General features: G+C 40.1%; 2 protein-coding genes across 4 annotated transcripts in view; both read right to left on the minus strand.

Annotated features, from left to right (window-relative positions):
- The window catches only part of LOC309341866 (uncharacterized protein), a 68,246-nt gene extending 55,939 nt beyond the window's left edge, over window positions 1-12,307 (minus strand). The window contains exon 1 of the mRNA XM_081861725.1: window positions 12,091-12,307. Coding sequence (XP_081717851.1) covers window positions 12,091-12,228 — 138 coding nt within the window. The 5' untranslated portion in view covers window positions 12,229-12,307. The remainder of the gene's footprint in view (window positions 1-12,090) is intronic.
- CNNM2 (cyclin and CBS domain divalent metal cation transport mediator 2) overlaps window positions 1-23,303 on the minus strand; it is a 117,682-nt gene that overhangs the window by 89,244 nt on the left and 5,135 nt on the right. The window lies entirely within an intron of this gene.

Raw genomic sequence — 23,303 nt, forward strand, 5'->3', positions numbered from 1 at the left:
GTAAACATGTGTGAGCTGCAACACAGAGACATGGCCCACCAGGAAACCCATTACACTGAGAATTCTACACTCACTCAGGGTCAAATTAGACAAAATGCAATTCATGCAATTAACTATTGTGTGTGTGTGTGTGTGTGTGTGTGTGTGTGTGTGTGTGTGCAGAATGCAGAACAATACAGATGATGACATAGAAATAAAGGTGATAAATCAAACACCAGTTAACAAATTCACAATTTGTTCATTTGAAAATATTTTTATTAGTTATTACATAGATGACTTCGATAAATTGTTTCTGATCCAATCCAATACCAGATCATTCAACTCTATTTTTAATTTTAATTAATGTCCTCTAATATAGTCATATTATATATTTATATATATATATATAAAAATATTATATATTTTGTCATTTTGTCTATGTATGCGCGCACACACACTCACTCACAAATACGCTAAACTAAACCAAGCCAGCTACTTCATTTAAGCGCAAGAATTTTAAGCCTCATCTATATTTTAACCTACACCCTGGAAAAAGGCTGTAATCCTATACCCACTTACCTGGGAGTAAGGCCTATTGAATTCAATTCAAGGATGCTTGACTGTATCAGTGTTTTTACTATATCTGATGAAAATAGTGGGGATGCCTCCATACAAGGCATTTATGCATCTTGAACCCTTTGAGTTCTAATATCATTTATCTGCTGCTTTTATTTTTGCCCACACAAACCAAGTGTGGCAGTTGTGAAAAGAACTCTAAGCTTAAAAAGGTACCAAATCACAATGGGACACTTCTGAAGAATTAGCATGATGTTATTCTGGTTGCTTAAATAGACAAGCAACCTTATAAAGAGGAAAGCAATCTACTATATTGTAGTAAAATAAGCCTAAGTGGCCATAGGCATAAAAAAATATTTCTCCTATGTCATTTTCTGTTGTCTGCGCACTGGTAACCTCCAGGATGGACTATTACAGTGTATTATATATCATAGAACAATAAAGGATACTAGGTATCAGAATTGTAGAGCTGGGCCCACAAGGATCACCTAGTCCGACTTGCAACACAGGAATCTTTTGCCTAACGTAGGGCTCATACTCACACCTCTGAGATGAAGCCTTATTCACTAATGACTATTGGGCTGCGGTGGACATGTCAGAAACCGTGTGCAACATTTGGAAACCACAATTGTTGACTGGGGCAGGGCAGACTAAACAAATAACAAACCAATTCTGACATGATTATACTGACTACCAGTTAAGTTTCAAGGCTCAATTCAAATGGTGATTTTAAACCTTTATACAGCTCAGTACCCCAGTGCCTCAAGGACTGCCTCTCTCACATGAACCATCCTGGTCCATGCAATCATCATCTGAGGCCCTACTTGGTTTGCCCCCTTCACAGGAGGTTTCAAAGATAGCAATACAAGAATGAGCCTTTTCATAGCAGTGGCCTGCCACTTGTGGAATACTCTCTCCAGGCAGGCATGCCTGGTGGGTGCCATTGTTATATATTTTTAGGCGCCGTGCAAAAACTCTTCTCTTTACTCAGGCTGTTACTGCTTATTTTGAAGGGTGGCACTGTGGCCTCCTTCCTTCCTTCCCTCCTTTCACCTGCATTTCAGCTCCCCCCTTCTCCACCTTTGCACTATTCTGGGAGTTCTCCTGACACCCCAGAGCAAATTAGGGGGCAGTGTGCACAAAGGGGAGAGGAGAAAGGGCAAAGCCCCTCTGCTGATCGAGATGGCTAGGTGATTCCCACCCAGTATTTTTAAAATATTAATATTAGACATGTTTCACTAGCAAATGACATTTTTTCATGCATTTAAAGGAACCAGGAATACATTTAAGATACCCCCCTCTCTTTTCCTTCAAGGACCCATAGCTGGCTGGATTGTTATTCTTAGTAGCTGTACTAGCATTTCAGCCTGGCGAAAAACATGAGGGTGATGATTTAGATTTAGAAGGGAGCAATGTAGCAAAGCCTTTTCAACTGGACCTTGTTCAAAACTTCAGCTTAGCAACAAGTTCAAACTTAACACTTCAGGCTATTGTCAACAGTGAAAACATCAAAACTATTCTAACTATACTACTTTACTTCTAAGAAAAGAAAAAATATTTTGAAGTAGAACAAAAATGCACACATCTAATAAAAAGCCCCAGAAAGCAAAGTACACACGCAGTTACTATATGTCCATTTTCATGGCAAAGCTCTAAAGCAAAAAAACCCTCTTCTCTAGTAAAAGAATATTGTTATAGGATTTGGGACTGGTTTGGATGATGCCTGTAGGTCCCAACCAAGCCTGAGATGCAACATCTGTGAGATAGTGGTTTGCAGTAGAGAGCGCCTGCTGAACTGGTCAAATTAGTCTCTTTGTAAGATAATGTCCCAGATAAGCACATTACCATCCTAAAGAATGGACCATGTTGCTATGGAGCCCAGCGAGGGATGATGCTCTCCAGGAGGAGATAGCATTTTCCTCAACCCCTCACCTGTCCAAAGGCTGTATCTTCTTATAATAAAGATAACCATAGCCAGGGCTAGCTAGTGTGTGGGTTGGGCTTAAGTGGAAAAGGAGCACATTGCCTTTTCATGCTGTGTGCATGATCCAAAGCTATGAAGCCTAATAAGGAAACTATACTGAATTATTAATGCTGTGAGGCCTTCCAGTCGGTGCTCAGGTTGTATATAGAGTGGCACCTCAGTTTAAGAACAGCCCTGTTTACGAACTATTCAGTTTAAGAACTCCGCAAAACAGGAAGTAGTGTCCCAGCTTGCGAACTTTACCTCAGTCTATGAACGGAAGCCAAACGGTGGAAGGGCACTGGCGGCAGGAGGCCTCATTAGGGAAAGCACACCTCAGTTTAAGAACGGCTTTGGTTTAAGAACGGACTTCTGGAATGGATTAAGTTCGTAAACTGAGGTACCACTGTATGTTTAAATAAAACCATATATCCTAAAGAAACCAGTCTCCATTGACCTTCATTCCAAGGAAACTGAACCATGCATGGCACATGTAACACTATGTTTCCGATAACATTCATTTATATTTTCAGCTTAACCCCTAAACATGGACGCAGAAAAAACAAAGAGGTATGTGCAAAATACATTCCTTTCCATGCCAAAAATAATCAGTAAGTTTAAGAACTACATAGTCATTGAAGTACCTTTACTGTGTTAAATACTGGAATCCTCTCTAAATGCAGCCCAAGCAGCTAGCAGCATGGAAAGCACTCTGCTATCAGCAGATTATCAAAAAACTTCTGGTATATGAAGGGACTCCATCTAGAGAAAACAATACAGTTCCAGTTGTCATTTACAATTTGCAAGTGATTTAATGAAGTAGTAAATAGCATTTCAAGCTTCAGTGAAAAAGAAGGTAACCTACCCCAGGATGGGTTTGAGTCCATACTGGCTGCAATTGGGGCAAATTTATGTAACAATTTTTGGTTTTATTCTTCATATCTAGGGATTTGGAGGAGGTGGTGTATCTGACCAACTTGTATTGAATAGGAAGATGAAGTGATAATCTGAGCCCTCCAACATACCAAGATCCCAGTTTACAGTATCATTACAAAAGCCTAAGGGGTAGGGGGGAAGATCAGTAATGCATTCACATAAATATTGTCACATTCTGTTTGGTCCTTTAAAGTACAGTGGTGCCTCGCAAGACGAAATTAATTCGTTCCGCAAGTTTTTTCATCTTGCGAGTTTTTCGTCTTGCGAAGCATGGTTTCCCATAGGAATGCATTGAAAATCAATCAATGCGTTCCTATGGAAACCGCCTTCAGACCAGGTCCGGGGACAGTCTGTCCCCCGACCTCTTCTGAAGGCTGGGGGGGGGGGGACAAGGGCTTTTCTTCCCACCCCCAGCATTTTAAAAAACCCCGGGACAGCAGAGGACTTCTCCGCTGTCCTGGGGTTTTTTAAAATGCTGGCGGGCAGCAGCAGCGAAGGCTTCGCTGCCGCCCGCCAGCATTTTAAGATTGCCCCGGACAGCGGACTTCTCCGCTGTCCTGGGGCGATTTTAAAGCCCCCGGGAAGGCAGGCGGGGGGGAGCAAAGACTTTCGCCCCCCGCCAGCCTTCAGAAGAGGTCCAGGACCTCTTCTGAAGGCTGGCGGGGGGCGAAAGTCTTTGCTCCCCCCCGCCTGCCTTCAAAAGCCGTCCGGGATAGCGGAGAAACGCGCGTTTCTCCGCTCTCCCGGGAAGGCAGGCAGGGGGGAGCAAAGACTTTCGCCCCCCGCCGGCCTTCCTGGACCTCTTCTGAAGGCCGGAGGGGGGGGGAAGGCTTTGCTCCCCACCGCCAGCATTTAAAAGAGGTCCCTGGAGATTTCCCTATGGGCTTTCTTCTTGCGAAGCAAGCCCATAGGGAAATTCGTCTTGCGAAGCGCCTCAAAAAACGGAAAACCCTTTCGTCTAGCGGGTTTTCCGTCTTGCGAGGCATTCGTCTTGCGGGGCACCACTGTAGCTATTTGAGCAATGAACCATATTTGCATTCAATATATGCCGCCAAAATGTTACTATGGTTGAAAAGTAAACTCAAAGAACAGGCTGACATTATTTATTTATTAAAATGTTTATATAGCACTGTATCATAAAAATATATCACAGCAGTTTACAACAATATAAAAACATAAAGCCACAGAATAAAATCACAGAAAATTAAAAACAAGTTAAAAGCAAAAAGAAGTCAAAAACAAACACCAATAGACCATTGTGGGAGGTGTGCTCTTAACTGCCAGCATAGGCCTAGTGGAATAGAAAAGTTTTCAGCCAGTGTTTGAAAGTTGGCACAGAAGGCACCCAACTATATTAAAAAGGAACTCAGTAGCAGTTTCAACCCCTATACATTGTGTGCAGGGTACGATTCCAAGTTTTATTCAAAAACAATATGGCACCTAGTTCTTTGTGCTTCTGAGCATGTGCAGGGTGCCTTTTGCAAATACACACATTCTGTGAAATCAAGTGTTATCTACCTTTCCCTTTTCTTTCTTCCAACTCACTCCATTCCTAGGTCCCTCTCTCACATCTGCCCCTGAGTTTTTAAATTAAGTTTGTCTTGTTTAAAACAAAATATATACCGTAAGTGGTGCATGGTCACGAGGGAAGGCCCAGAAAAACAGCTTGAAGCAAAAGCTTCTGCTGTCTAAAAAAAACCCCCCAGCAACCCTAACCTTGAAAAGGAGAGGGGAATGCAAAAGGATTCAGAAAAGATGAAAATAAAAGACCTCACTCAATTCTTCCTGCTCTGAGACAGAATGCTCATTTCAACAAGGACACTAATGCAGGACGCAGCAAGATGACACTGCCCTCAAAAGAAGCCTCTTCCTCGCTGGAGAAAGAAAATGGTAACAATATCTTAAGAGAAGAATTTGCAGCACAAAAAGAAGCCATAAAGGAGCTTATTGAATTCTGCTTTTCTATCCTTCAAGCCATACTATGCTATACTGTACTATAATACACTACAATACAGTGGTACCTCGGGTTACAAACACTTCGGGTTACAGACTCCACTAACCCAGAAGTAGTACCTTGGGTTAAGAACTTTACTTCAGGATGAGAACAGAAATCACGCAGTGGCGGTGCAGCGGCAGCAGAAGGCCCTATTAGCTAAAGTGGTACCTCAGGTTAAGTACGGTTTCAGGTTAAGAACGGACCTCCGAAATGAATTAAGTTCATAACCAGAGGTACCACTGTATATTACATCACACCAATACCCTTAACTCTGAAATAAGTACATGTCCCACAGTAGAAATGTGCTTTCTCCAGCCAAAACCATATAAAGTGTAATGTGAAATGGGCAACAGTGGAGCCCAGATATCTTTAATTCTAACATTATTCTTATAACCCACACCCACCTCAGCTTTATATTGTATGTAGAATGTTGAAATGTTTGTAAGTCTTTTGCTGATTTTCCCCTACCACAGTTGGCAGGGTCAGAGGTCTGCCCAGAGCAAATGTGGAAGAATGTGTTACTCCAAGCAGAAGTCAGATATTTGTTTTTATATCATTTATTATATATTATAATTTACTAATTGTTAGTAGCCCCAAAGGGAAAACATTAGCATTGTCCAAACAAGTTGCTGCATATATGCATTATAGTAATAAGTTTTGGATATGTCTAAAAGCCATAACCTTGAACATGAGGGGAATTAGTGAAAAGAAACACATTGATTCATACATACATGCAATGAAGCCAAAATTGCCTTTTCACAAGAAATACATAAACCTCCTAGGGGTAAAATCCTCAGTGGCAACTGGTTTCAACAGCAAGTAGAAGCACCAAATTAAAGTAAAGGCCGGGGATAGAAGTCATTTTTGGCAAAGGAATAAACTTTAAAATCCACTCAGTACTTAAAAGACAAAAATAGTAGATATGTTTTTATTAAACAGTCAATGAATTAATTAATTGTTGGATCCATATATACATCAAACTTGAAGCAACTTGACATTATTCAAAATATATTAGGTAAATTCAATAAATTTGCTGAGGGACGCCACCTGGAGGAACTTTTTAAAAGATAAAGACAAGAAATGCATATTACAACTCTTCGAAAAATGGGGCTTATACGATATATGGAGTGAAGAAAATTCAAAAGATTTCTGTTCTATATTTCTTTCAAGCCGGTATGGCTCCCAATCCAGATTAGTTTTACTTTTCACCCCACAATTAATTCCTTTCACACAACCAGTGAACATCAAATGTCCCCTTAAACCTGGGTTGCAGGCCCTGCAACAGAACGTCTAGGCAAAATTTTAAAAGCATAATGTGGTGTTTTCCCACTTTTTTTGCTGCTATTTTGATTCCCTTGGGTTATTTTCAGGTGTCTTTTGTGGCCTTTTGAATAAACATCCAAAATAAAAAGAGCACCCCAAACCATACCTTTGTATTTTGAGCAAATTAATCCATAGTAACTACCATTTCCTGATTCTGTACTAACAACAGCTTCAAAAAGCTACACTGTAGACTGCACAAGACAGCGCCGCAACTCCAGAGTTGTTCGTGACTGGACTTAACTGTCAGGGGTCCTTTACCTTTACCATATTATAAGGCCAACAGGGAGAGCTAGGGTAGGGTCAAAGAGAGAGAATGGGGAAATGGATCAGGCTAGTTGGCTTTTTTTGTGCTTTCCTTCCTTCCTTCCTTCCTTCCTTCCTTCCTTCCTTCCTTCCTCCCTCCCTCCCTCCCTCCCTCCCTCCTTCCCTCCTCATCCTCCTTGGTGAGGCCAGTTACTACCACAAGAGGAGGTGACGAGGAGCAGGAGTTGCACTGACCTCCAAGCGATCCTTCCGTGCTCCAGCAAGGGGCCATAACATTGCCACAGGGGGGTGAAGAGGAAGAAGAGTCAAGAGATGTGGCCACTGAAAGCCCCCACAGCAAGAGTTCCTGCTGCGGGACCTGCCCAACACTGCCTCTCCGGCGAAGACTCAGCAGCCAACCTGCCCCTCACACTTGCTCCCTACCTCCCCAGATCTTTCTCAGACTCTCCCCTCAGAATAGACCCCACTGCTGTGGGAGACCACTGGTCTCCAGCCTCCTCTCCTGTCCAGTCTTGGGCAGCACGCCACCACACAAGTCACCTGGCTCGTGCATGAGCCAACAGAAACCGCTGCTGTTTGCTAGCCAGATGGTGGAGATGTCAGGTGCCAAGACTTCTCCATTTGGGTGTAATTGGACCTGCACCAGTCACAAAATGTGCCTGGCACATGGGGAATTTCAAACACTGGCTGTTGCTGAGGAAGAGATTGAACAGAAGAAAGTTTAGAATAACTAGTGAAGAAGGGTACTTGGGTCCTGTTCCCAGGCCCACTGGGGCAAATATAGCTGTGGAACTAGGGAAGAGTATGCCACTGAAGAGCAGGCAGAAACAAAGCAGGTTTCTTTAAATGCTTTTGTATGTGAGAACCAACATAAGCACAGTGTAGAATAGTTTTAACATGCTTATATATTTAGTTCAGTCTTGAATTTAACAACTCACCTGATTAGACAGCCAAGAATTCCATGCAGGTTAAAGAGCAGGCTGAACAAGGAAGGACAGATCATTCCATCCCCCTTCCACAGTGTTTGATACTAGCTTGCCGAGAGCAGCTTAGTAATTTTTATGAGCTTATTTTATAAGACTAAATTAGATTGCAATTTTGAACTATTAACACAGCAGCATGGAGAGACTTATTGAATTTAGGACTACTATAGCAATAAATAACTAGATATGAGCTGTTCATTAAAGTTATGCCATTTCCCCCCCCCCCCAAAAAGGGCCAAACTAAATGCAACAAACAAGATCTGTGTTTAGATCTCTCTTTTTTTCCAAATAGTTGAAAGCATTATGGGGGCATGAACTGGATGGAATTATGACAACAGAGGAACAATGAGCATACCCCCCCCCCAGCTGCTATTAACCGAGAGGAGGACAGGTACAGTTTAGGTAATGTTCTCAATACTAGATTCAACTCCACTTTGAGATCTTTCCCTCATATAACCCTTAGGTTATCTCTTAGCAGTTTATACTGAGGAAGGCTGCTAATTGTTTGTCCCACTTATGGTTTCATTTCCAGCAAGACTTGAGATAATATTTCTTGTTATTAAAATTATAGTCCTTAACATTATCAATGGTCTTTGGGCAAATGCTTCACATTCTCTTCAAAGGTAACATTCCTTTTCCATCATTATTTTGGTTTTTTCCACCCTGTAAACCAGACTGGGGCATACAAGGATGTGTGCACGATTTTCACTTTTCCCTTCCATCTCACACAACTCCAGCTATTTTACAATGGTAAAATATTGGTTTCAGTGGTGGGTAACACGTGGCCCTCTCCTGTTGTTGGTCTCCAATTCCCATCCCCAGCCAGCTTGGGCAACTGTCAAGAAGATGATGGGAATGGGAATGCAGCAACAGTTGGGCGACAGGTTTCCTGTCCCTGATCTAAGACATTTCTCATGTTTCAGTTATAATAATAATTTATTCTTTATAGACACCCACCTTCCAACAAATTAAAACACAGTAAAACATCAAATATTAAAAACCCTTATACCCACAAAACTAGCAGTGTTTATAGAAGTATACTTTATGTGAACATTTGACTTTTAAAAATAAGTTAAGCTTGCCCAAAAATACAGAGAAATGCCCATTACAGGAAAAAGCCGTTTTGTACAGTAAACTACAAGACACTGCATGTGAAAAACAAATAGGAATTTTTAGAACCCTTAACAGCTGCAACAAAAGCATGCTGATGCAAACAAAACATAACATAAGAATGGGTGTTCAAAATTAACTTCTAATTACTAGAAGAGTAATATTCAGGAACAGTCTCAGATTTACACAGAAATCTTGATTCTTTTTCAGAACTTATATTGCAAACTACAAATTTTAAATAGCCTGCTAGCTGGCTAGTTTCAGCCTGAGACTGCTGCCATCAGAAAACTGGGACAATAGTACCTCTAAAATGTAGCCTAGCATTGACTCTGTGGGTGCAAAGGTTAAACAGAATACATTCTCGCCGACTACTTAAAGTACAGGAGGAGGGGCAGATGGGAAAGAACACCATAGGAAGCAAAAAAACCAGCAACCTTAGATTGCTTTGACATTCTCAAATCTGTTCACAGCCAGCGCAGTCCAGTTAAGAATCAGAGCACTCTCAGCAATTTCCTACTGACTGCTGACAGACAAATTGATAAAGTTTTGCATGATCTTTATAAAAGCTAATGACGACAGCAAACAACTATCTCTTCACATTCTGTAAAATATTATACCAGCATTTTTAAAAAAGTTAACAGCTCATTTAAATCTTGATTTCCTGTCCCCACAAAGGGATGTAGACAATCAAACTTGGCATTCAGCCTTTTAAAAAGGAACACACAGGTTATAAACTAACGATGACAGTGCTTTTTTCTGGGGGGACGCATACCCCTAAACATTTTGTGAATCTTTGTACTTCTGTCCATTTACTGTATTTCTTTTCCCCGATTTGAACTATAAAATGGTGATATTCTTGAGTAAAAATGAGAGTACCCTTAAACATTTTTTTTTAGAAAAAAGCACTGAAAGATGATTGGATCAATCCTGAAGAACTGCCTGGGAATAATGTTAATAATCTACATTTTAACCCTTTCTCATTTTTATATATACTTTTTGATCATATTCTGACTTCTATAGAATGACCTATCAGGTTTTATGTAAAGTGGGTGAGTGTTCACTCATAATTCCCATTTCACTGCCCATATAGGAGCTCCACCACTCAAAATTTGGCTAGTCACTATCGGGTTGGTTAACATGCAACACTAAACTTGTTTGAGCATCCTTGGATTTGTGTGTGTGTCCAAGCAAATCATATAGTTGAGGCATAGGCAAACTTGGCCCTCCAGATGTTTTGGGACTACAACTCCCATCATCCCTAGCTAACAGGACCAGTGGTCAGGGATGATGGGAGTTGTAGTCCCAAAACATCTGGAGGGCCAAGTTTGCCTATGCCTCATATAGTCTTTACCTGCCCTGCAAACTCAAATGGAAGACTCATTTCAAACTATGGCTTGGCATTACATATGAACTGACCCATTATGCAGAGTGCATATTTAGAACATCAACCACAACTTGACAGCATTCCTGTTTAACACAGGCATCCCCAACCTGTGGCCCTCCAAATGTTTTGGCCTACAACTCCCATGATCCATAGCTAACAGGATCAGTGGTCAGGGATGATGTGAATTTGTAGTCCAAAACATCTGAAGGGCCAAAGGTTGGGGATGCCTGATTTAACAGTTGCCAAAACAGAGACTAATTTCTAAGTTTATGTTTCTACATTACTAAGATAAAACCTTATAGACATAAAAAGCTATAGAGGGCATGGGGGTGGGAACCTTTTGATTTATCATTACTGGTTATTTTTAAATTACATTCCGTATTTAGAAAAACCACAATGTTCTCAAAAAATAAAGTTGTTTGCCAGCATTTTTACATGCTCAAAAGACTATCAAACTAAAAAACACTATCAAAAAAAGAAAAGAAAAAAGGGGGGAGGGGAATAATTAAAGAAAAAAAGAATTGAAAAAGAATTTAAATAAGAATTAAATAAGATTATTTTTTTTAAGAATTCATATAATTACATACAGCCTATCATGTTGTGTATGTTGTTCAGCATTTTTACACGGCTGAAAAGTGAACAGCTGCCATAGTGGAGCTTAACCTCGGCACTGCCTCTTACATAAACACATCACACATAGTTCAAGGAAGAAAGCAATCTAAGCTATTGAAGTTAGATATGCAGCATGTAATTAGCTGGTTGGCATTAAGCCAGCAGGGAATGAACTACAAGTATCACCTCTATTATACTGTAAACTGCCCTGTGATCTGTGGATGACGGGTGGTATAGAAATTTAATAAATAAAATATATATGAAATATTCAATTAGATCCTCCAACTGAAAGAACAGAGAGAAATTTTACTCTTCTGGGGATTCATGCTTTATTTTTTTAAGGGACATCCTTATACATACATTTCCATGAAGCGCTGCATTTGATTTATTTGCATGTATCACCCAATCCTGGACACTTAAGAACCACCACTTCTCAAGTGGTTTTCTTTTATCTCTCTTTATAAAAAGAAAACACTTCAAATTTCTCTTTTTCTCCCTTTTGTGACAAGACTGCTATCAAGTTTTATCTTTATTACTCCATCACTGATTTAAAGATGCATAGATTTAATGTTACACCACTTCTATAAGGTACAATCAACATGAATTAAGGTTTGACTATCTACCATACCTGTTCTACTCTGTACACGCTCATTTGTTTCAAATACATTGGGCTTTCAGAAAATTGAGCACACTGGGAGCAATTTTCCTTCCTTCCATCTACCCACCCTTAAACAATTCCTCCATCCATCCATAAGAATTCCTATACAACCATGTTATGCATTCCATTATGGAACTTGCAAGATTAACCTTTTAGATAGTCAGGGCCAAACGGCATGCCTATGACCACACATATAGTCTTTTAACATCATTACCACATTCCACCTGCTCTATACCCTGGAAAGCATAGTGCTAGATAACATGAGGCTGTATACTGGCATCAAATGGCCATGATACAATCAGATACCTTGTAGAAATGGCAGGTCCAAGGGGTATGAACAAAGGTGGCATTATTGTATTTTGCAATGTGCAGGTAACCTGAGGCAAGCATTTCTGCTGTGATTTCAAAGATCTGCTGGTACTCATCAACTGCTACTCTGTTCATTGTTTGCCCTTAACAGCCGAAGTGGCCTGATACTAACAGTTTCCACAAAACAGGCATTCTGTGATCTCACTGGGTTGCCATGTTGGTGCCATTCCACAATGAACAAAAAGGCAAAAAGATGTATGTAATGGATACACTATTATCTTTTAAATAGGTAACAGGTGTTCATGTGTAGCTATAGGGGGTGTATGAGCACTTCTCATCACTATAGCAAGGAAACAAAAAATAGAATCACAGTATCCAATAACAAGTGAAGTGTCAGTAGTTTTGTGGTTTACAACTACAAGGTATCTATTCCTCTGCAACAAAAATGAACGCTATAAAATCTACAAACGATTGCCACCTTCGTAGTATGAAATATGGTAGAAAAAGCTATGAATACTATTACATCTTTATCCCACTTTTGTCCCATTTTTATCCCACTTTCTGCCAATAACTAAGCATAGTACACATGGTCTACCACCACACTATCCTTACATTATCTTGAGAGACAGTATAAGTCCAAGGTCACCAAGGAGCTTCAGGACTGTTTAAAGCAGGCATCCTCAACCTGTGGTCCTCCGGATGTTTTGGCCTACAAATCCCATGATCCCTAGCTAACAGGACCAGTGGTCAGGGATGATGGGAATTGTAGTCCAAAACATCTGGAGGGCCGAAGGTTGGGGTTGCCTGGCTTAGAGGTTCCTACCAGTTTTCCTAGACCCTAGTATGACAGTTACTTTAACCACTACCCTATTGGCTCACCTTGAGATGCAATTCAGGGTGCACACAACACAAATTGTGTTAAATCTATGTTAAAAACATACCTGTTCACTCAAGCATTTTCTGGTGCTTAATGTTATTATTTAAATTGGATTATCACTTGTATTTTATTAATAGTACTGTGCTTTTATTGTTTTATCTTTTTAACACTGCCTTAAGACAGATTGTAATACACAATATGGTTAATCTAAAAGACTGAGTTTACACATTCAAACAAACCAAAATTAGGCTAAACAAACAACTATCTAATCTCAGTATTCATGACCATTCATTATTTTTTAGGCAAATTTATTTCAGCAAAACAATTTTCCCTCTCTTAGGTTATGGCCTTTTCATTCCTTTTTTCTTTTGATTTACCTACAAATAGTCAACAACTCAGCTGAACAAACTGCCCCATACACTGAGTAGGTTACCTATAATTCCCATACAGAACAATTTATTCTTGTATTCATATTGCAGAGCATTTAACTTACCATTTTATCTCTGAGCTGAAGTGTTCATTCTCAAAGTTAAAGGAGAAATTGCAATTCACAGCAACATTCCACACCCCTTAAACAGCATCAAAATAATAAAACAAATACCACCAAATGCACCTGAGCTGGTCAGATGACCTTGACAGTAGCTAGGCTGCAGTGGCCAGCTGATCTGAGGCCATTAGCCATGTGCTGGTATCTGCAGCTCATTAGTGTTTAGCATTTACGCTACTGTTTGTAGCTGGCAGGCTGCAGTTTGGGACCTTGTCAAATCACTGTGTGTGTGCCAGGTCATGCTCACTAGACATGGAATGGTTCACAGCACTGCAGTCCTCCAGTGTCAAGGGCTAGTTTTATGAGCTCAATTAGTAGAACTGGGAGAGACTCAAAATTAAAAGTTTAATCAGCAGGTTGTAGACCAAGAATTGCAACACTGCTTTGGAAGTACCCATCAAAGCACTATTTTTTTTAAGCTTATATATTAATGGACCAAGCATCCCAGGGTCTCAATTTCAGCTTAAATTACACAATGCTATGAATCAATCTATTTTGTTATGGTTGCTAAAAATGCATTTAAATACCAATTGTTTTGAATGCATCCTTATGTATACCTTATACCTTTCTACCAAAGATTTAACTTGCATTCCTGTAAGTCAGCTTCCTACAGTGACCTCCAGGTGCTTTGGACTACAACACCTATCATCCCTGACCAGTGAGCACTGATCCACTAGCATATCCCTACTAGTGTGTATATTTCATTGATAATTATTTGCTGATGTGTTAGTTATTGCAAACTGTGCTGATGAAGACTATTCTGGATATACTGTCCTTTTGAGACTTTTGTGAGACGTCTTCCTTTGAGACTTTTGTGAGACGTCTTCCTTTGAGAGACGGCTTGGCGTTCCTCACTATTCATTGATTTGTTTGATTCTTTGTTTGACTTTGATACATATTAACAACTTGTAGTTACTCGTATATTTTGTGAGATGTGTTGTATGATATATACATCATTTTGAAGTGGCTTATTTGTTTATTTTGAATGACATCATAACCAATTATATATTCACTAACAGTTATTAGCCAGCATGTTGCATTTGCATTTTTTGTACATTGTTACATTTCGCAACACAGGGGTTCGTGTTTGTAGTGCTGTTCCCAGCAGGCCATTTTCAACCAGGAACATTGCTTTTAACATTCTGCCATGTCATATCTATCATGGTAAGCCCCATTCGAAAAGTATAAGAATTCCTCCTTTCCCCAAAAAACTCTAAAATTGTAACCACACTGTAATTTGAGACTAATGGCCTCACAAAAGGAGTGGGCACCTTTTTGGCCCAATTTCACCTACGCTCCTTCAAAGTTCCAAGTTACAAATGATGCTATGTCACATGGAAATCCAACCTCTGAAGGGAGAAAGGGGGGAAGCAGCAAAGGCTCTGAAGGGAAGATGTCATTTAAATGTGTTTTCCAGTCTCTATTTTCCCGTGATGTGTATTTCATCAGAAGTTAACAGTGAGGTGGTGGTGGTGGTTTTAACAAATGAGTGTTGACAATAATTAAAGATGTTATTTGTGTTAGGTTTTGCTTCCATTTTGCACAGAAACTTTAAATATATTTAAGTGTATTATCTGAATCCCAATCACAAGTAGGCTATTCAAATTATTTAGTTTTCATTCTTCTGATGGAAACAAAGGGAGGATGTCTAATTTTTGCCCTCCAGCACTCACCCCATGCTACCAAGTACTATTTAAGAGCAACCCACATCTCCATTCTATGAATTGTGGCAACCAGCAGACATTAAGGGTGGTAGCACAAAGAGAAAGACTGGAGACAAAGTACAGTGGTACCTCTGGTTGCAAACGGGATCCGTTCTGGAGGCCCGTTCGCAACATGAAAAGAGCGCAACCTGCAGCGGCGCGTCTGCGCACACGCGGGTTGCGATTTGCCGCTTCTGCGCATGTGTGTGACATCATTTTGCACTTCTGCGCATGCGCAAGTGGCAAAACCCGGAAGTAACCCTTTCTGGTACTTCCGGGTCGCTGCGGGATGTAACCTGAAAGAATGTAACATGAAGCCGATGTAACATGAGGTATGACTGTATCAGAAAGCATTTACTGCATTGCTACAGCCAAGAGAGAACACAGAACTACACCCGCCTTGGCAGAAACTACCCAGCAGCTTAGATTAGAAGAATAATTTCCAAGTCTCTAGACCATGTGCTTTTCCCAATAAAACAAAGTTATACCTGCTTCTCAATCTCAGCACAGGGGAACTGCTTATTAATGTTAAAAATACTTCAGTTTCAATAAATCCTTTTACAGAGCTCTCAAATCTTCAAAAGAGGTTTATTAATATTCTTCTCTATAGGTCTGGTAAACTATCAAATTATATCATGAGACTAAATGCTGTTGGGGAAGTGAGGGAGAGGAAATTGCTTATATGGCAGAAACTGGACATTTCTCATTTATTAGACTACAAGGCAAAACAATACAAAATATTACTTGTTATGGCTAGGCCTGACAGGGCTAAAGTGAAAAGTAATTAATTTAATGGCATCCTTGACATAATTGCTCTGTCATCTTTTGAAAGAGTCACTGCACTAGTAGCATAGCATCTGTTTAAGGCACCTGATTGTTTGTAGAAATATATCTGCCTATGCACAAACCAAAACAAAGGAGAATAAATTCAAGGCAAAGCATAAACTACAAGGGCAAGGACACAAGTAGAAATTGTATGAACATATATTACTCAAATCTGAAGAAGAAATAAATGTAGGCATTTTAAAACTAAAATGGACTAAAATTATCTATCCATATGAGTAACTGGCCAACAAACCTGTGATAAACAATATACCAGTATATCAAAACTACAGAGGTCTTCCTCAGTGGTTTAAAGAAGTACCAAATAATTAATCACATGAATCTTAATTAATCACATGAATCTTAGCCAATATGCCCAAGTGATGTGGTCAAATTACCTATGAAAAATGAAATACACAGTAATATATAGTAAAATATTCATTACGTATAACAAGTGGCAGTAAAAACAAATTGCTGTGAATATTTTTACAGCAACTTGATTGTTATGAGTAGAGAGCAGTAAGTCTCTTTTGATATTAATGTTTATGGGTATGTTTACAATATTTTACTGATTATGTAAAATACGATTATTTATATGATTGTTTTACAAATTCCTCAACCCTCTAGAGCTGTTTTAGAAGGGACACAGAGAAAAGAGAGAGTAAGTTATGTTGCACAGCTAAAAGTTGTGGCAGTAGGGTAACTATTTAGTTGAATACCACTCCAGCACTGTAGATGCCTGCCTGATGTTCCCTGGGAACACTTTCCAAAGGAGCAGATGCCACCACACTAAAGGCCCTGGCTTTGGTATACATAAGACAAACCTCAGAAGCAAACAGCACCACCAAGAGTGCCTCTCAGAAGGACCAAAGCAACTGGCAGGGATATACAAGGCAAGGCATTCCCAGAGCTAGCCTAGTCCCAAGCTGTCAATAGCAAGTGGCCCAGTAGGATACTGACAGCATCTATCATATTTAAAGCCAGAAGAACTTAGTAGACTGCAAAGACCATTGAGAAAAAAATCTATCAAGGTTACCAGGGAAGCCTTCCAAACTAGGAAAAGGATCAATATGGTGAAGCAAAAAGAATATTAGATTCAGGTATGGAGAATTCAGCTTCAAATTTGCTAGACAGCTTTGGCCAATAAGTTCTGGAAGATTTCTTTATGCTGCCTTACTTCAAGTAGGTTACAGTATATATTTATTTCATATCACAAAGCAGGGCTAGGTTAGGGTGAAGATTAATTTGTCCAAGACCACTTCATAAACAAGAAGAAGAAGAAGAAGAAGAGTTTGGATTTGATATCCCGCCTTTCACTCCCTTTAAGGAGTCTCAAAGTGGCTAACATTCTCCTTTCCCTTCCTCCCCCACAACAAACACTCTGTGAGGTGAGTGGGGCTGAGAGACTTCAAAGAAGTGTGACTGGCCCAAGGTCACCCAGCAGCTGCATGTGGAGGAGCGGAGACTTGAACCCGGTTCCCCAGATTACAAGACTACCGCTCTTAACAACTACACCACACTGGCTCTCGTATGAAGAATGTATGCAGATATTGAAATAATACTATGTAGCAAGACTGGGTATATACATTTGAATCTGATTTTTAAAAAGCTTTTTAAAAGTTTTGTAAGTGAATCTAAATAGAACATGTCTAAAAATAACTTGGTTAAAAATTGATCCCATATTTTATACAAGCATCCATGCAAGAATCTATGGGCTGCATCCAACGTTAGTCATAGGGTAGACTCACTGGAATTAATAAGTACAACTAACTGAAATCCATTAATTTCAATGGGTATACTCTGAGCAGGACTTAGATACAACCTTTATTTATAGTTTCTTAAAAATGAATTATGACCCCCCCCCCAAATCAAAATACACCAAATTAAAGCTTGGGGATATGCAGGTTTCAAGGTCCAAGACACAATAGCTACAAATCATAAACTAGAGTAGAGTATATTTTTGTAGCCATTTTATATTTTTGTAGCCATTTTTTTAAAAAGTGACCATATCAACCAAACAGCATGGACATTTATATTCTGTGTCATAGAGAAATACTACTGTGTACAGCTACTCTGTCTTTGCTTATGAAAAGTTTGAAATATTTTGCCCAAAATGCAGTTATGTACATCTAAGTCTGTCTTCATGTAAGTGATCCTATTTAGTGTATTTACACAGCTAGAGAGAGAACTGAAATAATTAATTTGTTTCATAATTATCTCCCTGATCACTAAGGAATAAATCCTACAGTCCATTAGAAGGCATCCCAGGGACAACAGAATGCTGTGGTTCTTCCCCTTTGCTGGAAAAGTGAGAAGTTCACTCTCAGGGGGCTCCTCTTGTAGCTGCAGAATCTTCACAGCTTGCTTTCTTCTGCCATTGGTGCTTCAACAGTTGTCCCGTTGTTACTCCATTCTTATCAGCTCCACATATGGCAGCACATATGACATCAAGTGTGGGACAAGTGGACATGGGTTTGGGAGAAAATGGTCTCACAGGCCAAATTGGAAGCCATGTCAGGCCGAATTAAACCAATAGCCTGGAAGCTCCTCACAATAACTGTAAAGGGTTAAATGAGGCATACCAAAGGCATGTTAGGCCCAAAGCCCACCCTCAAAGCTCCCCAAGAATGGAGAAAAAGTACACACCAGCCTGAACCTGGCATACTAATGCTTCTTTCCACTGGGGTCAATGAGAAAGAATCTTTTCTCTTTTTTTAAGCCAAAGGAGTCAGCAGGGGTTTGGAATTGGTGGCTCCCGCAACTACAACACTTTTTCTCCAGAACCAGAAGAATTGATCTGCTATTTTGAAGTATAAAAGGTATGCACACAGCATAACAAAAGGTTTTAGATCATGCTAATGGGCAAGGCTCTATTTACAAAGCAAAATGCTAACTGGCTGTTGAAACAATTGGTATGCTTTCTTGTTCATGAAACAGATAAATTACAAAATGGAAAACTTAGTTTGATTAAGATGAATGCACCTCACCATGCAGAAACCACAACACAAAGACAGAGAATAAATTAAATGTGTAAACAAGAACACAGTTTGCAATAACTAACACACACCAAAATAAGAAACCGATGAATTTAAATAGTTTCCATAGCTGAACTCCAAGATTAACAGAGGCACAGGAGGATCAAGAAACTCACTTCTCCTACAACATGAAAAAACTGAGAAACAGGGAACCCATCCAATAATAGTTACGGTACATCCAATGAAAGCACGTTTTCTGAGCAACCAACAGGTACCATTTCTTCAAAGGCCAACACCTTAGACAAAACACAGACATGGGAATGTCAGTAATCTACACTAACATTCTCTGCCATCACACAACTTTATAAACATTTAAGTCTTGAAACTACTCTGACCAGATCTGAGCAGAGCTCAAAAGAAAAGAAACTTTAGTGCACTCAAATGATCACGAAAGCAGAATGATGCAGGCGCATTTTCTGTGAAACAGGTTATTAATTCAAACTCAGCAATCTTGTAGTGTAATACAGTAGCAAACAGAAGGATTTTAAAAAGAACAAGAAGCAAAACTCAACTTCTCCAGGTCTACTATTGTAGCAGATAAGGAATAACTCACAGAAACTCCTGAACTGTAGGGCTGTAAAGGGCACTGGGAAAGCTGCTGTACAATGAACAATCTGTGCTAAGTGTGCCAGCTTTACAATATTAGTGTCACAACACAAGGCATTTTCAAGCTGAATTCTTGCAGTAAGCTAGAAATAGAAGGCTTTGGATTTAGGATCATACATGCTGAGAACAGCCAGTGAAGAAAAACGACAAGAAGGAATGCCAGCGGTTTTAGCCAAGGCTCAAGCAAACAGAATCATTAAAAACACACTTGTCAATTGGAAGAGAGGCAAGCAAAGAACTGCCCACAAGTTTCTTTCCAAACCAAAGCTTTTATGCACTCCATGCTGTCGACCTTAAGCCAAGTCACTCAGCTTTTTGCAAATGAACACACCTAGCTTCTTTCTAGAGATAAAACTAAGCTATTTACACAGAACTTAGTCCTATGGCCGCATTATGTAGGGTGTTACAGGGTGCTAATAACCTAATAACCCATGTCCACAGTTCTTCCTGTAGAAGACACAACAAAAAAGAAGTTCAAACCAAGGCAATGGTCTTTATTCTATCCTTTCTGAAGGATCATTTTCTGCACCTCTGCCAGAGCATCACATAGAATCAGAGAGGGGAAACAAAACCCAGCAGAGAAAAGTTTTGAAAGACGCATTGAAGTTGGACTAGATGACCCTTGGGATCCCTTCCAACTCTACAATTCTATGATTCTATGTTTCCTATCTCTGTTAAGGGTTCAAAGCCAGGGAGAAAGGCTTTCAATGGGCAATGCATGGAGCTTCCGGGTAGTGGATAGACTACCGTATTTTTCGCCCTATAGGACACACTTTTTCCTCTCCAAAAATGAAGGGGAAATGTGTGTGCGTCCTATGGGGCGAATGCAGGCTTTCGCTGAAGCCTGGAGAGCGAGAGCGATCGGTGCGCACCGACCCCTCTCGCTCTCCAGGCTTCAGGAGAGCCGCAGCGCCAGCCCCACAAGGTCGGGGGACAGCGGGGAGGCAGAACGCTGCCATCCCGCTGTCCCCGGACCTGGTCTGCAGGCGGGCGGCGGGGAGAAGAGCGCTTCTCCCCGCTGCCTGCCCCGCAAGCTCCGGGGACAGCTGGGAGGTGCAGCGCGTCTTCCCGCTGTCCTCAGACCTGGTCTGAAGGCTGGCAGCGGGGAGAAGAGCGCTTTTCCCCGCTGCCAGCCCCACAAGTGCCTGGGGGGGGGGAAATAATTTTTTTTTCCTTTATTTTCCCCCCAAAAAAACTTGGTGCGTTCTATGGGCCGGTGCGTCCTATGGGCCGAAAAATACGGTAAATGGACAGAATGTGCAATGTAGGGCTTTTGTGACATTTTATCTCCTACCATGAAAATACATCAAGTTACAGTCAAATTATTAGAGTTAAAGCAACACCACAGCCTCAGGCTGTAAAGTACAAAGACAGTAATTCATCTTTTCGAACGAGTCAGGGTCACATACTCAGCAACTCTAAATGTCAATCAGTTTTTAATGTACTTTTAAATGGCTCTTATTATTAATCCTTGAAGCACTGAATGTTAAACTTGCAGTCTGATTAAACTTTCCAGTCTGATCAAAATCAAAATGTGCCCTTTCATCATTTCCAAAATCTACCCTGCAGGGCCAGCCCAACACTCTGTATTCCTCAAATAATTTGAAGTGGGGGAAAGTATAGACATCAGCATATTTCTACTGTTGGGGGGAGATCATGATACCTGATTAACATGTTGGGATAAAATAGTAAAGGGAATTTGCTATTTTACAAAGAGAGTATATATCAGAGAACTATTGCTCAACCAACTAGCTCAAAGCTAATAAGGCATCACTAATGAAGAAATACAGTTGCTATAATACAGATACAATAGCAAAAATTAGGTATGTTAATACACAAGTCCAAGTACATTTTGGTGCAATAACCAGGAACATCTATGGTTCCCATAAAAGGTCTGGAAGTTATGTGGAAACAATGACTTAAATCATATCCTGAACAATTTTGGCATGGGCTCCCTCCATACAATACCACACTACTAACCTACCAGATTCAAGAAGGCTTTGTTTTACAATGGAATAAGGCCCTTACTACAGCTTTTCAGAGTAGTTCTCTCTCAAACACACCAGATCAGATCAAGGCAGGTTCCCATCTCCAATCAAAACAAATGTGTACAAATCATTATTTAGACAGACTTGCAGATTACTACAAAGAAACCTTTAATATAGTACCAGCATTTTCATAGCAACATACAGTCGTACCTTGGTTTTTGAACAGCTTAGTTCTTGAACATTTTGGCTCCCGAACGCCGCAAAGTGACTGTTCCAGTTTGCGAACTATTTTTGGAAGCCAAACGTCCAACAGGGCTTCCGTAGCTTCCAATTGGCTGCAGTAGCTTCCTGCAGCCAATCAGAAGCTGTACTTTGGTTTCTGAACGTTTTGGAAGTCAAACGGACTTCCAGAACGGATTCCGTTTGACTTCCAAGGTATGACCGTATTTCACTTCTACACTACCACTAAAAGCAAGCCTATACATTTTTACTCAGAAATCAGTCATGCAGTGTTCAACGTGGCTTACATTCTTATAACCCTGTGATTTTATGCATGGCTGGTTGGGAATAAGCTATTGAGTTCATAAAATCATAGAATTGCAGAGTTGGAAGGTACCCCAAGGGTTACCTAGTCCAATCTCCTGCAATGAAGGTATCTCAACAAGTGGTTCCCCCATCCAGTCTGAAACCATATCAGACCGTGTTTAGCTTTGCAAATGTGCTAACAGTTTTATTGCTGCTGGCCATACTCTCAGGTAAATTGATATAGGATTGCAGCCTAAAAGCATCTACTACAACAGGGCTGGAAAACAAGCATTTGCTTTAGTTACATTTTAAATTATTCCATTTTGGGTTTTTCCATCATAGTCCTCTTGTTCTTGTTGCTTTTAGTGACATTGTAGAAATGGAAGCTTTTGCTATAAAAATGGGAAAGCCATAGTAAAAAGAAATAGCTTCAGAATTCATAATTTATCATTCAATCTGCCCAAATGTACTGCTCAGAAGTTATAATTCAGGTGACCATAAAACATCCTAGGTTACCTTTTCATTTTCACCTTCTTTAGAAAATGGTTACCTAAAATACATAAAGATACAGCAGGCATGTAAACGGATTTAACCATTAAGGTCTCTCATTAATTTGTGTGAATCAAAATATTTCAGAACTTATAGTCAACTCAAACATGGGTTATTATTAAATGGAAAAACTAAGGCTTAGAACAAAATGTTAAGTGTGCTGATTAGATAGAATCATAGAATTGTAGAGTTGGAAGGGACTCTGAGGGTCATCTAGCCTGAAATGAAATGAAATGAAAATATCTCAACTACATCATACAAGACAGATGGCCATCCAAACTCTGCTTTAAAGCCTCCAAGGAAGGAGAGTCCACCACCTGCTTAGGAAGTCTGTTCTACTGCTGAATAGCTCTTACTGTCAGAAAGTTATTTCAGAATCTCCTTTCTCATAACTCAAATCCATTGATTCGGGTCCTAGCCTCTGGAGGAGAAAAGAAGCTTGCTCCATCATCCATGTGGCAGCCCCTTAGATATTTGAAGATGGCTACCATATCTTCTCTCAGTCTCCTCTTTACCGGGCTAAAGATACAGAGTTCCCTCAACCGTTCCTCATAAGGG

Source organism: Podarcis erhardii, assembly GCF_964252035.2.
Source record: "Podarcis erhardii genome assembly, chromosome: 5".
Lineage (NCBI taxonomy): Eukaryota > Metazoa > Chordata > Lepidosauria > Squamata > Lacertidae > Podarcis > Podarcis erhardii.